Source organism: Panthera onca, chromosome B3 (assembly GCF_046562875.1).
Source record: "Panthera onca isolate mPanOnc1 chromosome B3, mPanOnc1 haplotype 2, whole genome shotgun sequence".
In the NCBI taxonomy this organism is placed as follows: Eukaryota; Metazoa; Chordata; class Mammalia; order Carnivora; family Felidae; genus Panthera; species Panthera onca.
In genome coordinates, this window is record NC_138344.1 from 121480943 (window position 1) to 121498389 (window position 17447).

The 17447-nt window shown below is 40.3% G+C and overlaps 1 protein-coding gene across 1 annotated transcript in view; it reads right to left on the reverse strand.

The window, feature by feature from the left end:
* Positions 1 to 3854: 3854 nt before the first annotated feature.
* Positions 3855 to 17447, reverse strand: part of SPTLC2 (serine palmitoyltransferase long chain base subunit 2) — a 102546-nt gene continuing 88953 nt past the window's right edge. The window contains exons 10-12 of the mRNA XM_078447958.2: positions 12148 to 12283; positions 8906 to 9035; positions 3855 to 4235 (exon numbers count right to left, since the gene is read on the reverse strand). Of these exons, the coding sequence (XP_078304084.1) occupies positions 4116 to 4235; positions 8906 to 9035; positions 12148 to 12283 (386 nt within the window). The 3' untranslated portion in view covers positions 3855 to 4115. The remainder of the gene's footprint in view (positions 4236 to 8905; positions 9036 to 12147; positions 12284 to 17447) is intronic.

The following is a 17447-nucleotide window of genomic DNA, read 5'->3' on the forward strand; positions in this document are numbered from 1 at the left end:
GGTTATAGCCACCAGAGATTAAAGTCCATGGTGGCTTACCTAGAACACCAGGGAAGGAAAGACACCCTGGGAATTCGGTCCCAGCCGTTCTTCACACAAGAGAGCCAGGAGACAGTCAGTTGTATTTGATCTCCTGTCGATGGTTTTGCCACATCCCGACAAATTCTTACAAAACAAGAATTGCCCAAATTCTTTTTCTTCACTGCCTAAGCTGCCCAATCTGGTATGATTGGGGCCAGAGCCTTATCAATTTGGAAAGGGGGTGGGGTGGGGGGAAAAACAGGGAGGTAGTGGTAGATAGCGTCCCCTTTTCCCCCTTCCCTGAGAAGCCAGGAAATCTCTCCACGTAAGCCATTTTCTCCTGGTTTTCACGAACAGAAATGAAGCAGAGCATATTAAACACCAGGAAGTTCAGCTAGACTGTAATAGTCATAACAAACTTAGATATAAGTTCCCTCAAGTAGGGCAAAAGAAGCTCACTATCTCCCCTGAAAGGTAAGGCTGAGTGTCCCAAGAAAAGAGTATCTGACCTAGCGATCCTCCAAACACAGCACCACCACGTATGTCTTCTCTGGACTTGAAATTCTAACAATCAAGAATCGGAAGGTAGAGAAAGAAAGGCCAAATATAGGAGGGAGGGATTACAGAGAAAAATCATTGGCAGAATATTCCATTCCTGGGCTTCTGAAAGGGCACTGAGCAAACACCTAGCCCTTAGCAGTTGTATAGGGTATTTCTGTTCACCTTGCATGACTGAATCAGGAAGAAGGATGCTGTGACTTTCTGAAGTTCTCACCCTATCATGAAAACTTAAGATAGTAACTACAGGACTAAGATGTCAAGTTCTTCAAACAAGCAAGCAGTATTTGGGGGTTCTGGAGATGATTTATTTTTTTATTTCTTAGAGCGTGCACACAAGATGGGGAGAGAGGCAGAGGGAAAGAGAAAGAATCTTGAGCAGGCTTCACGCTCAGCACAGAGCCCCACGCGGGGCTCCACCCCATGATCCTGGGGCTCATGACCAGAGATGAAATCAAGAGTTGGACGCTTACCCAGGGAGCCACCCAGGTGCCCCTAGACTAGGATGATTTTTTTTAAGTTTGAGAGAGAGAGTATGAGGAGTATGCATGTGAGTGGGGGAGGGACAGAGAGAGAGAGAGAGAATCCCAAACAGGCTCTGTGTTGTCAGCTCGAGCCTAACTCAGGGCTTGAACTCACAAATCATGAGATCATGACCTGAGCTGAAATCAAGAGTAGGACACTTAACCAACTGAGCCACCCAGGTGCTCCTAGGGTGATTTTTAAAGGGAAGAAATTTTCTAGAGCAAAGCAAAAAGTTGAAGTGCTCCAAAGACCCCAGTCCTGAAAATACTCTTTGCATATTTACTTGCTGTAGAGCGTATGCCATATTCTGGGGTAAAGCTTTTAAAATAAAGGCAGGAGGAGAATCTGCCACTGCCTCTTGATCCATTCTTTGTGATTGTGATGTCTCCTAGGTATAAATTTCCTGGCTTCTGATGTGATCTGCAAAAAAAAAGGTCTTATAAACCTGAAATGGATAAAGGCAATGCTAAATAGAAAGAGGGATGAGAAAAAGTGGTATGCTTAGCCCCATCTCTACTGATTGACTCCGATTCTCAGCTTTGGCAGTAATAGTTAGCTGCTACCTGTCTGCATCCCATCAGATTTGTGAATCAGACTGTGTTAAACCATGCATCAAACAATACCTATGTCTACTCATTCCCAATGACTGTATTTATATATACACCTGTATTTCCCCAGATGCTTGGTTAAATAATGATACTTGTGATATGACTGGACCCTAGATTTGTATTACAGTTTCCAAGAAGAGACAACCAGCGTGTGTAACATTTTGTTCTCTAGAAAGCAGATATCCTGCTTTGCCTCACAGCTTTGTCTCTTCAAAAATAAACTTGTAACTTAACTACATTTATCCTGACATAACTTTGCACCAGCAAAGTGATGTGTGTGTGTGTGTGTGTATCTATATATGTAGATATATCTATATATCTATATAGATATATATATATATTTAAATGCCCATACTGACATTTTAAATTGCAGTGACTTCATGCAAGCCAAAGTAAAAAGAGTAGCAGGTAAGTTCATTGCTTAAAGTTGGTGACTTTTGCAAACCCTACAACATTTGATAGTAACTACAGTGCAAACTCTGGTGCTCTAGTGGGGTTCTGTGGTGAGGAACTAGATGTAGGGGAAAGGTTAGCAATGTATTTTTACAGGACTAGTTACTTAGTTGACACAATCTCTTTATTTCCATTTACACATGCTAAATATAGTCCCTGCATTTCTACTTGCTTCTTTCATTCACCCTTTTCTATTGTTTAAAAAAGTAAAACAAAACCTTGGAGTATTTCAAAGGCTGAAGGCTCTCAAGATGTTGAGAGTGACCAAAGGTAACGTAAGACGTGAAAACAAAACTTCCCCAACAATCATATTGCTTCTGTCCTCCCCTACGTATATCTGCACAAACACCACAGCTGATGACAAGATACCCAGGAGAATTTGGACTGAGTATTTTTACCAGTTCAAGGAGTGATTTCAAAAACAGAGACGTGCAAAACTACTTTCACACAGTATTCTTCCATTCTGTTCCCGATCCTTCCCCCATAATTACTTGATGGCTACTAAAAGACAAGCTCATTTTGGATATAATAAAGTCAAAAGTCCTCTTCACTTAAGCTTTGGTCAACAGAAAAAAGTAAGAGCTTTAACACGGTGGTTTTCAGATTTGTTCTTTGGTCAGGCAGTATAAAGCTCTCTGAATGAAGTCCCCTTACCTGCAAAGAGTCGAAATAGAGGATCCCAGTTTAGCAAAGAGATACAGGTGTTCAGGATTGCTCAAGAGGAAAAAAAAAAAAAAAAAAGGAAAAAAGAGAGAGACCCTAACCTCCAGATGCCAGATTAGAATTGTCTTAGGACATCAAGAATAACAAAAGAGAACTAGCAGTCAGAAGAGTAATATTTAAATGGGTCAGCTTCTAAAAAGGGTAAGTTAATAACTTTAATCCTTAAAGAGGAACATGACAAATGATTTCTGAGTAGAGGATTTACCAACATTTTCCTTTATCAGTTTAAATCCTAATCTGGACCCAGACCCAGGCAGAAAAGTAAACAGTATGAATCAACCACAGATGTTCCACCGGGAGTAATCCGTTCTCTCCACACTGCCCCGGCCCTCTGACCCCTGCAGGATGGCAGGTCCCTCTGCCAAACAGCTGTAGACACAGAACACACAGCGAGGTGTGAGTCAGCTCCACCACAACAGGTCTGACCAGGGTGGGATGTGGGTACTTTCTGAACAATTTAAGTGTTTTAAATAGCAAGTGGGAGTGTTAGTTTAGAGCTTGGGGAAAAACCCAAGAAAGTGGACATAGCCCTCAGACGGTGACCATTACAAAGAAACATTTGATGGTGAAGGAAGAAATCATCTGGTAACCAGAACAAAACGGAACAAGACCAAGCCTTGGGAGGCTGCTGGCCAGAGGGAGATACATAATGAGGGGCGGTTTTAGCAATGTTAGTGTTTAGGTTTTTCTTAAACGGCTAAACTTGAGATGAAAGGAACACTTTGGTCAAATCCTTGACAGGTTAAATAAGGATTCTGAGGTTGGTGGCCTCTGAGACCTGGATGGGAAGTAAGCGGAAGGCACTTGCTCCCTGGGAAGGAGGGCCGGGTGAGTCTCTAGGCTGTAGTGCGGGGGACAGCAGGAGCTTTTGTAGGGCCAAGTCTGCAGGCGGGCGGGGAGAGGGTAACGGCCTGTGTGGTTAGCCAGGGACAGGCTAGGGTCAGCGTGATTTCACAAGGAGAAGAGTTATAAAATAAAACATTTTTAATGGACAAAAAAGTAGAGTGGGTCACCTCTTTTTTGAAAGGTGAAATGTAGCAAAGGAAGAATGTGAAGCAGTTTTTTACTATTTACAAAATGCCATTTAGAGTGAGGTGGCCACCGTCAGTAGTTGAGGAAATGTCTTTCACGTGAGATGGCCACAGAAGTATGGTTCCTGGAACTGGCTCAGAAAAGCCACACACTGTCCTGGTAGGAAGAGTTCCTCCAAGGGAGCACCAAAAAGGCTCAGTCTTCTGTTTCTTCATATGTAGTCTCGTCAAAGGGCCTGTCCAGTAGAGGTACCAACCGATGACGGGAATACTTCAGTTGCAATAGGTCCCCAACTTCATCTATCTCTTTTAAAGCCTAAAATATGTAAGAGTAGAGGTTAGTCAGAGCCAGCAGGATGCAGGCATGCCTGGTGCTTTATTTTTCTAAAAACAGTCATGGCAAGATTATCCTTTATGAGACCATTCGTGTCTAGTGCATTTACTCTGATCAGACTATAGGACAGCTGTGGAAAGAGCTGCTTTTTGAGCAAGAATGTCAGGCTGGTCATGAATAATGGGTTGTGAATAGCAATTATGCAGGATAAAGGGTATAATTCATCAAAGGACATTATGCTTGGTAGAAAAAGGAATATGCACCCTGAACTTGTCAGCCTGGCTACGACTATCCTCTCTCCTTTCGTATTCCAGTACTTGTTGTTTCTATTATTAAAATATAAGAAAACCGATGAGAGGTCTGTGTTGAGATGCCTTCTACATGCAAGATGAAGAGAGCACCCAAGGTGGACTGCTGATCAGACTTGGTAAGAAAAAGAGGAAGCTGGGGCGCCTGGGTGGCTCAGCCGGTTAAGCATCAGACTTAGGCTCAGGTCATGATCTCACCGTTTGTGAGTTTGAGCCCCGTGTTGGGTTCTGTGCTGACAGCTCAGAGCCTGGAGGCTGCTTTGGATTCTCTCTCTCCCTCTGCCCCTCCCCTGCTCCAACTCTGTCTCTCTCTCAAAAATAAACAAACATAAAAAAAAATTAAAAAGAAAGAAAGAAAGAAAGAAAAAGGGGAAGCTGTTAGGAGACTCTGGGTAGGTAACGGACAAGGTGTAAGTCAGGGAGCAAGAACAGACAGAACCAGGATTTAAACTCAGTTATGAGTCTGAACTCCAAAATCCTAATCTTGAGAGATCATCTTGTCTTCCCATCAAAACTAATTAGCTCAGTATAACTTTCTTTCTTGTAAAACTTGCTCTTTTGTTTTTCAAAGAAATTCAAATGCTAAGATAAGTTATGAAATGAAAAGTCTCTCCCTGCCACCCCACCCTTTTTTTTTTTTTTTTTTGAGAGTGCATGTGTGAGCGGGGGAGGGGCAGAGAGGAGAGAAAATCCCCAGCAGGCTTTGCACTGTCAGCGCAGAGCCTGATGCAGGGCTCAATCTCACAACAGTGAGATCATGACCTGAGCCAAAATCAAAAGTTGGATGATTAACGGGCTGAGCCACCTAGGCACCCCAAAAAATCTCTTCCTGATTGCTACACCAGTCCTATCTGGTAGAGGTAATTGTTATTTTTTTATACGTGTATGTTTTTTAAAAAATGAACTCTCGGTTGAAGTATAACATGTATACAGCAAAGTGCACGAATCACAGTCAGTTCACAGACTTAATCTTTCCAAAAAGCAGCCCAGAGAGTCAGAATAGAGGATCCAATATAAGAAAGCGATATGTGTTCACAATTTCTCAGAAAAAATCTAACAGAAGGACAGAGAAACTCTAAGCCCAGATACTTCCCAAAGAAATCCAAAGACAGCAAAAATTTGTAATCCTAGGTTCTAAGGCTTTTTACTAAGAGTGCCTCACGCAGGTCACAGAACGCAGTTTGCATGGCAGCTCTCCGGCCCTATTATTCATTCCCCAAGCGCCTGTGGATGTTACCCCGTGGATCCAGTAACAAACCTGGGGCGAAGGGCCCCAGCTTCGGAGACAGGGCTCTGTCTAGGACACCCTAATTAGACTAAGAAATGGAAAAGGTGGGCAGTAGTAGCCCAGGGTGACTCTCTAAATTTCCATCACGTCATACACATCTTCTGTTCACTCTTACGGTTATAATTTCATATGAAAATGTATACCTTCTACTTCATAAAAGGGAATCAACTGATTATTAGTAAAAGACACATTTGCCTGTTCTTAAATTTAACTTTTAAAACTCAGTGTTTGTAGAGAGAAAAAAACCCCACCGGTAAATAGTATTCCTTAATTTATGTAGAAGAAAAAAAAATTTTTCACTGCAAATGTGGAAAATATAGAAAGCAAATTAAGAGCTGCACTTCAGAATGCTATCAGAACAGTGGTATCTTCAAGAAAATGTTTAACCGAAAGTTCCATATGTAAATAAATTGAGAGTGACTTCAGCTGGAAGAACCCATTGACCATTTATCCCCCTGACCTCTGATACAGGATTTATTAATTTAAAACAACTCATGACTTATGGAAGATCATAAAGGAAAGGACATTTATGACCTCTTACTTCAGAAAGACCCGATTTTTTTTATTAATGTAAAAAAGAAAATGAATAGACAGAAAAAAAAAAAAACCCACAGTATCCCAAAGGGATCTAGATTACATGATTTCCTCTGATCCCACACCAAATATTTCAGATAAATTGGTTTTATTTATTTATTAAAGATAAAACTGTAACTAGAAACTGTTAGTTTGCCATTATATAGGTTACCTGGTTAGATTAGAAATAAGAAACTGCTACAAGTTCCACCATCTGTTAAATAATCTACACTCAACCTCTGGACAGGGTGAGATGGGTTCTTAGGAAAAAAGATGAGTAAATCAGAATTGAGTTTGGTCCTTGAATAAGAGAATATTCTAGGACAGCTGTACCCCAGAGATGATCGATAAACTTGCCCTTCTCATTTTTAAAAGTAACAGTTTTATTGAGATACAATTCATATGCCATAAGTCACCTTTTATTTTTAATTGATTAATCCTTATTTTTGAGACAGCAAGAGAGTGTGCGAGTGGGGGAGGGGCAGGGAGACAGGGAGAGAGGGAGGGAGATTTGGCAGGGGGGGTGGGGGGCGGGGGGTGGGGGGTGGAAGAATCTTAAGCAGGCTCCACGCTCAGCATGGAGCCCAAAGCAGGGCTTGATTCCATGACCCTGGAATCATGACCTGAGCTGAAATCAAGAGCTCAACCTACTGAGTCACGGAGGCACCCCAAATTGTAAAGTGTACAATTCAGTGTTTCTTAGTATATTCACAGAGGTGTACAACTTTCATCACCATGTAATCTTAAAGCATTATCACCTCAAAAAAGAAACCCCACACTCTCATCCTCATCCCTGCCTCCTCCCAGGCCCTGAAAACCACTAATCTATTTTCTGACCCTATGGATTTGCCTGTTCTGTACATTTCATATAATGTGGTCTTTTGTGCCTGGCTTCTTTTACTTGGCATAATGTTTTCAAGGTTAATCCATGTTGTAGGGGCCAACTTCATTCTTTTGCATATAGTTATTCAGTTGTCCAGTACCACTTGCTGAAGAGAACATTCTTTCCCCATTAACTAGTCTGAGCTCTCCTGTGGAAAAATCAATTGGCCATAGGTGCATGGGTGTACTTATGGACTCTCACCACCATTGGTCTATATGTCTATCCTTAAGCTAGCACCCCACTGATTTAATTACTTTGTAGTAAGTTTCAAAACTGGGGAGTTTGACTCCTCCAACTTAGATTTTCCATTTCCATACTGTTTTGGCTATCGGGGGCCTCTTAGGGTTCCTTATGAACTTGAGGATCAGCTTTTCCATTTCTGCTAAAAAAAAAAAGCCACTGGAATTTTGACAGGGACTGCATTAGATCTACACATTTTAGAGTTTTCAGTATACAAGTTTTTCATATCATTGGTTAAATTTATTCCTGGGTATTTTATTGTTTTGAATGCTAGCATAAATGAAATTTTCTTAATTTCGTTTTTGTTTCTTCACTGCTGGTATAGGGAAACGTCCTAACTTTGTGCTGATTGTTTACTCTGCAACTCTGCTAGCTATGTTTATTAGCTCTAGAGGTTGGTTTTGGTTTTTCTGTGTGTGAATTTTATGGCATTTCTATGTAATCATGTCACACGACTCATTACACACAAAATGCATTTGTACCTCATAAGGCTCATGTTTACCTCCATAAAATATCCTAGGACAAAACAACTTCAAGAAACCTTTGGTTTCAAAAAATGCACTTTATGCTTCAAGAAAAACTAAACGGGAGGCAAAATCAAACAATTCCTTAAGTGGATCTTACAGAAAGGGTGAGAATTCTCAACTGGCAAACATATTTATTGGCAACATAAATCTACTTCAATATCTTGGCTACATCTAAATTCTTTCATGAATGTGTATAGACTTTGGGAGTCAAAGCTGTTGTTAGAAGACAGTGTATTGCTGTAGCCATTGCTTGTAATGACACAGATCTTTTGTTAAAGGCACATCAAACTTTTAAACACCCAAATAAAAGAGAATAGAAGAAAAGTTGGTATCAGTGGGTTAAAAAAGAAATAATGAAGAAACTCACCAGTAAGATTTTTGAAAAATTGGAAAATCTATTGGACAAAATTTGAAAGGCACATCAAAATAAAGAAAAAGATACAGTATCAATAATACACTGAATCTAATTTCCCAGTGTTAGAATGTGATTAAAAATATAAATAAAGTTAAAGAAAAAAAAAAAAAGGCTTGCAGTAGAAATAGCGCAAGGACAATTACACAGTTATAGTGGCCATAATAAGGGACAGAATAGAACAAGATAAAGTGAGAAATTCCCAGAGCTCTGATGGGTCTAGTGGGTGTTGCTAATGGCCTTGCGATTTATTTTGTAAATTGCAGTGTTTGAAGCAGCACTGTATACTCCCTCCTCCATTTTACCAGTCAATACCTCAGGTGCTCAAAGAACTTCAAGATCAATAGATGATTCATTTCATCTGATATCTAGGTGTGCTTAGTGTAGGCATGTTTATATCAAGGTCAAAGTGTCTACTTACAGTATCAAGTATTTCTTTGGTATGAGCTGCTGACAGGCAAAACCTGGCTCTGGACTCAATAATCGGAGTAGCAGGAAATCCCACCACAACTACCCCGACATTCCGCTTCAGCATCTCCCGTCCAAAGGCGCTGCAAGGGGAAAGCAGGGTAAGAATCAGGAAGAATAATAAACTACAGTCCAAAGGTCTTTGGTCCTGAATGATTTAAACTCAGGTGACACAGGCATTGGAGACTTCTATTAGAAATTTCCTCTAACTTCTTTTCAAGTTAAAATTGCCAGACTTCTTTAATTCAGTCCTAAAGTGGTCTTCTCCCAAATGGTTTCCTTCACAAAGATAAATTTGGTTGTCACAGACCAATTTTTAATAGGGCTTGACTAAAGTGATTTGCGGTTATAGCCTTAAAGTGTCCCTGACACATAAGAGTGGTTCAGAGGCTTCAAAATGAACTTGAGTTTATTTTTTTTAATATTTTATTTATTTTTGAGAGAGAGAAAGAGACAGAGCAAGAGCAGGAGAGGGGCAGAGAGAGAGGGAGACACAGAATCCGAGGCAAGCTCTGGGCTCTGTGTGGACAGCTCAGAGCCTGGAGTCCGTGTCGGATTCTGTGTCTCCTTCTGTCTCTGCCCACCCCGCTCCCAAAAATAAATAAACATTTATAAAAAACTAAAAATTTTAAAAAAACCTTGTCCTTGAAATATTAGAATTGGCAGTAAATTTAAAGAATTCTTAAGATTACGGATGCAGAAGATCTGCTGTAACATGGACATCTTTCTGCTGGCAGAATGGCCGATTAGTGTTAGCCCTCCAGATCAGGTATTTCTTTTCTTTTCTTTTTTTTTTTTTTTAAGTTTATTTATCTATTTAAGTAATCTCTACCCAACGTGGGGCTCAAACTCACCTGAGATCAAGAGTCGTACAACTCTTCAGACTGAGCTAGCCAGGTGCCCCAAAGACCAGGTATTTCTGATTTGGAATTTAGGATTTCCTTTGGTGTCTGTGAGGCAAACTCATCCCCAGGCTTCAGCTGATTTCCTAGACTACACAAAATTTATTTAACTCTCCACCCTAAACCAAAGTGATGGCACGTGGCCTCACTCCACATCTATATCTTGTCTAAATAACAGAATTCTAACTTTCATGTAAGTTCTTATTTGCTAATTATGTTGTTTCTTGTCTTTCCCTCTTGCTGACCTACCTTATTCCTTCTTGACTATTCCCTTAGCTCTTTAAAGCATTTGACAATAAAAAATCCTCCACACGTTAGTTACATGAGTAACCAATTATGTAAGTGCCACCCTCTCTCCACTTCCTCTAGTACTTCTTTTGACCCCAAGCACCCTGCATCTTCAGTCACCCTCCCAAACGGTCTAGTGCTTTATTCACCCTTTCTAAATCTTAATCATTTTGCACAGTCAGGTTTCCCTTGTGTAGAATAGGTCAGACATAGTCCTCTCTAAAAGAACAGTTCTGGGGCACCTGGGTGGCTCGGATGGTTAAGCGTCCGACTCTTGATTTCGGCTCAGGTCATGATCTCACAGTGCATGGGTTTGAGCCCTGCATGGGGCTCTGTGCTGGTGGCTCAGAGCCTGCTTGGGATTCTCTGTCTCCCCCTCTCTCTGCAACACCCCCTCGCAAAATAAACATTTTCAAAAAAGGAAAGAAAGAAACAGTTCTAGACTAAGTCCTTCAGACCACACAACTCTTTGTTTATTTATGATAATTCCACTTAAAGAAGAGGGAGAAAATCTACACCTCTGCTTTGGTTCATTTCCTCCATCCCTGTAAGGCTATGAGGCCAAATGTGCATAGGACTTCCTGTTGAAAACTGAACTTTTTTTCCCTCAGTGGGCACTTTTCCCCAATTTCCTCCTCATTATCTTTGCAATCACCATACTTCTCCGCTTTAATTTTCCCTCCTATATCCACTTTAATAAACATTTACTGAGTGCCCTCTGAATGACAGGGATCATGGTGGGCACTGGGGATTCAACGATGAATAAAAATATCTGCTTCTTTAATGAGTTCAATTAAACCTGAGAAACGATCCTTATCCAGTTTTATATTTAAGATCAGTCAAAACCCACAAATCTGAAAAAATGTGCCTTTTTTTTTAACCTGAGTCTATACTAAGTAGATAACTCCTTTCTAAAAAAAAATTTTTTTAACGTTTATTTATTTTTGAGACAGAGAGAGACAAAGCATGAACGAGGGAGGGGCAGAGAGAGAGGGAGACACAGAATTGGAAGCAGGCTCCAGGCTCTGACCCATCAGCCCAGAGCCCCACGCCGGGCTCGAACTCATGGACCGTGAGATCGTGACCCGAGCTGAAGTAGGACGCTTAACCGACTGAGCCACCCAGGCGCCCCAGATAACTCCTTTCTAATCTCTGATGCAGTTTTGCCTACTTTGCAAGTAACTATATTTGCTCACTTCATACTACTTTTCTTTCTTCCTTCCTTTTTTTTTTTTTTTTTTAAATTACTTTTCAAATGTCTTCTGGTTTTGTTATATACCTGGACTTGTCAAACACACTGGAAGCGGTTCCAGAGCAAGGCTTTCCGTTACACACGAGTTGCACAAATCAAAGAAACTGGTATAATCTGCAACAACACACCCTGACCTCAAGGCTCACGACTCCCCTCCGGGCACTGCATTTCAGCTCCACTCACCTTCTTGCTACCCCTCTATCGGCTAAGCGTGTTCTTGTGCTATGGCATTTGCAGAGAACTTCTTTCTCTAAGTGGCTAACTCAGCTCCTTCAAGCTCACATGTCACCTTCCCTTTCCACTGGCTCACCCTGACCATTCCAAGTTAATACTGTCATCTGCCCACCCACAGGGTACTCTCCCCATCCCCTATGCCCTGCTCTACTTTTCCCCATAACATATAAATCTTCTAACAAATTACATAACTTATTTATTACGTTTGTCTGACTTCTGCCCCATTAGAACATTAAGCTCCACAAGGACAGGGATTTTATTTTTGTGTTTTGTTCACTGATCTATGCCAATCTCCTAGAAGAGGGCACTGAACTCAATATTTGTTTAATGAAAGACTAACAAGTTAACATTATTTCATAAATTGGAATCCACTATTTACGGAATTTCTAGCAAATGAAGGTAGGTTAATATAATGAAGCCAAGACAATTTTCCCTGACAAAATACATAAGCCTGAGTCTAACAGCACAGAAACCTTAAGTCTAATTAGAGACCCATCTGTAATCTGCAATAAAACATACCCAATTTTGGCTGGCATGTAGAGCATCAAAGGCACCACTGGAGAATCTTCATTTCCATAGATGATGAAGCCCATCTCTTTCAGACGTCTTCTGAAATACCTGGTGTTTTCGGCTAACTGCTGTATACATTCTTTGCCTGGAAAATCAAGAGGAGGAAAACAATAACACTAAGAAAAAGGAGTGGGGAAAAAGAGAGCAATCTCCTCTGTCTCCATTCTATCAATCAGTCCTATGTTTGGTTCCTCCCTCCTAACATAAAATATTTTCACATAACAAACTATATGAAATATAAATACAAACAAATCTTGCTTTGTATTCTGTCACAGTAGGTGTTGATAGCAGATTTTGTAATAATGTACAAAATGAAGTTTAACAATTAATATTTTCACGGCACATTAGCATCATTAAACATTTTCAATATATCTCATTTAACATTCTTCTATCCCTTAACAGTAGATACAATATTAACTATTCACTTTGCAGGTTGGGTGACTCCCACAAAGGTGGTGACTGGCCTGCAGTTACAGGTTAACAGGTGGCACAGCCAAGACGAGAATCTAGGTCCCTCGACTTCAATATTCATTCCAGTGAACTATGCTGCAAATAATTTTACACACGAGACCAGAGATGGAGCCATTTAGAGCCCCAAACTTTCCTCCTAAGAGTTTGGTTTTATGTTACCATTTCCCTGAAACTACTATCAGACAACAATAGCATATCCGTAATAATGTAAAATCATATTTTTAATCCCAGTCTGTTCATCTTCCTTACATAGGAATGGATTATAACAAACATTTCTCAAACCACTGACTGACTAAATATTTGAACTGGGTTTTGACATTATGGTACATAAATCTATGAACAGACATCCACGAACAGACATCATGGAGAGCAAGCCTAAATTCAAAAGATCAGCGCGCAAAGGGCTCAGCACTGCTTAAGGGTCTTCCCAACCACAAATACTCACAAATAAGAAAGGGTTGCAGTCATCTTCTCACATATATTAGGGAGCCAACAAATTCGTATTATTTTTTAATTTTTCTTTTAAGCTTTTTTTTTTTTTAACGTTTATTTATTTTTGAGACAGAGAGAGACAGAGCATGAACGGGGGAGGAGCAGAGAGAGAGGGAGACACAGAATCAGAAGCAGGCTCCAGGCTCTGGGCCATCAGCCCAGAGCCCGACGCGGGGCTCGAACTCACGGACCGTGAGATCGTGACCTGAGCTGAAGTCGGACGCTCAACCGACTGAGCCACCCAGGTGCCCCTTTTATTTTTTTTTTTTAATGTTTATTTTTATTTTTGACAGAGACAGAGCATGAGCAGGGGAGGGGCAGAGAGAGAGGGAGACACAGACTCGGAAGCAGGCTCCAGGCTCTGAGCTGTCAGCACAGAGCCCGACACGGGGCTTGAACTCACGGACCGTGAGATCATGACCCGAGCCAAAGTCGGATGCTCAACCGACTGAGCCACCCAGGCGCCCCAAAATTCGTATTTTTTAAAGTACAAGTGTCATATACCTCCAAAGATAAATTAATCAGTTGATCAGAAACACAGATGGTTAACAAACGTGCTTAGAATGCTAACATATCCATCCACTGATGCAAAGCCACCCTAGATAAGTCTGCTACAAATAACCCAAAATTAATACTTTGTGTAAATAATTTCAAGTTAACCAGAGAATAACACTCAAACTTAGACTCGCTTATTGTGAACACTGAAGAACATCACTTAAGTTATGACATATGTCCTACAATAAAGCAGACATTAAAGTATGTTACATTTAAGTATATTGAGAATCTCTGAGCCCTGTGCCCAAGTTTTTTCCCTAGAAATACCAATACACGCTTAACTCTACATTTAGAAAAAGAGACTTCTACTTCTGGCCCTGGTAAAATACCCGGGACCAGTTTTACCTTTCTGCCGTTAACAACAGAAAACTGGACAAATCACATAAAACAAAATGCATATACAATGGTTTTCAAACACCAGGCCACAGGCAGTGCAGGACTATGCTGCTGGGGAGAAGGAAAACAGTACAGAAGCCTCTGGATTGCCCCCTGACTGCCTAGAGGCAGGTCCCAGGCTGCTGTCCAGGGACAGGAACCTAGTCTCCTCAGTTGGGACACCAGCGATCAGAGTTGGGGATGCTAAGGTGGCTAGAATTTGCCGGGCAGCGTACAGGAAAGGAGGGAGAAGTGTACAAATAGAGAAGTGTGGGGGTCTACAGAAGGGTCCCCTTGAGCCTCTGGCTGAGTGTCATCTGCTTGTGCTTGAGAAGAAACCACCAGGGGCTGGGGAAAAAGCCAGCAGAAAGCAGCAGACTCAACAGTTCCCAGAGCTCATACAGAATTGGCAACAGTGTGTATTGTCACCTTCCAAAATGGAAAGCCCGGAGAGTCACACGAGTCGTGGAGCTAAATTAGCCCTAGACTCAAAGTTGCTGTGGATCCACCCTTACAAACCTTAACAGCAAGTCTCAAAAGGATCCAACTAATTCCAAGAACAAAGTCCAACACTACCTAAAGGAATACAACAAAGTGCAGCCCCTGGTAATGTAAAATTTACAACATCTGGCATACAATAACAAATTCCAGCCATTCAAAGAAATGGGAAAATATGACCCACCAACCAGGAGGTAAGTCAATCAATAGCAATAGACCATAAATAAGAGTACCAGCAGACAAGGATGCACAAAATGCTATTGTAAATATGCTCCATACATTCGGAAAAGTGTGGGGAAAACACGATAAAAGGGAGTGGAGAGAGGACTGGCTGCAAAGGGGTATGAGGGAACTCCTCGGGAGTGACAAAAACATCCCATTCCTCGACTGTGGTGTGATTGCCTGACTACATTCATTGGTCAACGCTCATGGAATTATACACTTAAAGCTGGTGAATTTTACTGTATACAAATGATATCTCACTAAAGATGGTTTTTAAAAAATTGAGTGATACACCTGCATATTAGTATACATTATTTTTTCTGCATTCACCTTATTATTTTGCAATTTGCTACCTTTTTCTCATCACAAACCAAATAGCTGAAAAAATTTTTTTTCATTGCAAATGGCAAGACTTCATCCTAAAAAAATTTTTTTTTCTCATTCCAAGAATATCAAGAAAAATTATCAAGGGAAAGGGGGCGCCTGGGTGGCTCAGTCGATTAAGCATCAACTGCGGCTCAGGTCATGATCTCACGGTTCGTGAGTTCGAGCCCTGCGTCGGGCTCTGTGCTGTCAGCTCGGAGCCTGGAGCCTGCTTCAGATTTTGTGTCTCCCTCTCTCTCTGCCATTCCCCCCTGCTCACACTCTGTCTCTCTCTCTCTCTCTCTCAAAAATAAATAAAAAACATTAATTAAAAAAAATTTTTTTAAAGAAAAATTATCAAGGAAAAGAAGAAATCTTAGGAGATGAAGACCATAACTTTTTCAATTATTATATCTTTCTAAGCAAGTTTTCTCTAACGGAAGGAAGTGAAAATCTCAGGTGCACGATTCATCACCATCTGCCCCCAGACAAGAAGAGTCCCAGGAGAACATACATCTAAAATGACACTCACATCACACAACCTGAAGACAGTGGGAGTAGGCATTTAGGATCCCCAACTTATATAGCCCCATTATTGCTGACTAGTGTTCCTTTGTAAAGACACACCACTACTTTTTGTTTGTATACTCATGTGCTAATTAATGGACATCAGAGATCACCAACCTTCATTTTGGCAGCTATTAAAAGTTGAGATTAAAAAGATATCTCTCCTAAATATATATCTAGGTATCATAGTCACACTAGAATTGAAATACAATTTAAAAATAAATTTAAAAAAAAGAAGAAATTAACAGCTCCATTTCATTTGATCCCAACTGCTTTTAGATGGGTATAGTAAATGAATGTACTATTGACAAAAAGAAACTGCCCGCAGGTGTTAAATTACTTTTTCTAAGGCCTTTCAGTAGGAGGCAGATCAACGTTCTCTGGGTCTGTCAGTGTTTTTTCTTCTACACCACATCAAGAAATTATGTATTTTTCAAACTTTAAAGAGCACAGCCCTTTACTGGGTAAGAGTATCTGTGTCCTATTTTTAAAACAGCACTTACTGGCAAATGAATAGGGAAGGGATGAATGGGTGCAGGAGCCTAGGGAGACACAGGGCAAGTACAAGACAAGTGAAAAATAGTTCTTCCAATGAACTCACCCTGAACAGCAGACCGCAGTCACTGCTGGTGAGTACGGGGAATAAAGACCGAGAGGAAGTGTCAAGACCAGTGCTAAAGGAAGAAGTCAACTCAATCACAAATGGTAGCGAATTGTACAAGTTCAGTGGTCTATTTATGCTACAAAAGTCGCAGCCTGAACCATGAACTGCTAATATTTGACTATTTGTGACCTAAAAATGGCAATTTCTTGTGGTACAACCTAATAATATCAAAGATAATAATAGGAAAAATAAACAAATAATAGCACACAATTCAGTAAGCTCTGGTATTTACATATACTGGGAAGTAGTTAAGTGGTTATTCCTTTTTTTGACGTGACACAGAATTTTAAAGACAACACAGTTACCTATTTTGAATTAAATATCACCTAAAATACTAGTTAACATTAATGCAAAAAGTGTAACTGCTACTTAAGTCCAATCTGCTAGCTCAGTTCTAAGAAGTTTTCTTACTACAGAGTTGCTGCCAAGTTATAACAGGCTGGAAGAATGGTCTAAGAGGGATTTAGACCATTTCTTTTTCTTTTTCTTTTTACTTAAGTAAACTCTACACCCAATGTGGGGCTCAAACTCATGACCCCAAGACCAAGAGTCTGACCAACTGTTAGGGATTTAAAACATGTAAAGTGTAAAAAGAAGGTTTAGTCTTGTCTTAAAAAATCTAACTCTTAAAATGTCTTTATCTTTTTAAGAACACAGATGGTAATAGAAGAGGCCAGCATTCTTCTCTACTTTGCAAACATAAATCTTTACTTTTAAGGATGATAAAAAGCATCAAAGCAATTTAAAAAAAAGAAAAAAACCTTAATACTGATTCTCTTTAACTTTACAACTAAGCCTTGCTGTGTGGCCGTGAGTTTGGAGTTCTTCAATATGGTTAAATGAAACCATTTTTAGAACTTCCTTAATAAAATCTACAGCTTGGCATGAAAAAAAGAAAAGGAAACAGGAGCACATAATTTCATTTCTCAGAAAATGTAAGAGATAACTTTAATACATCATTTTTAGTCCTCAACTTCTTTGCAATGAATTTTATGCTTAGGAAGTAATGAAGGATCAATAGATTGTGATGGCATCATTAGAT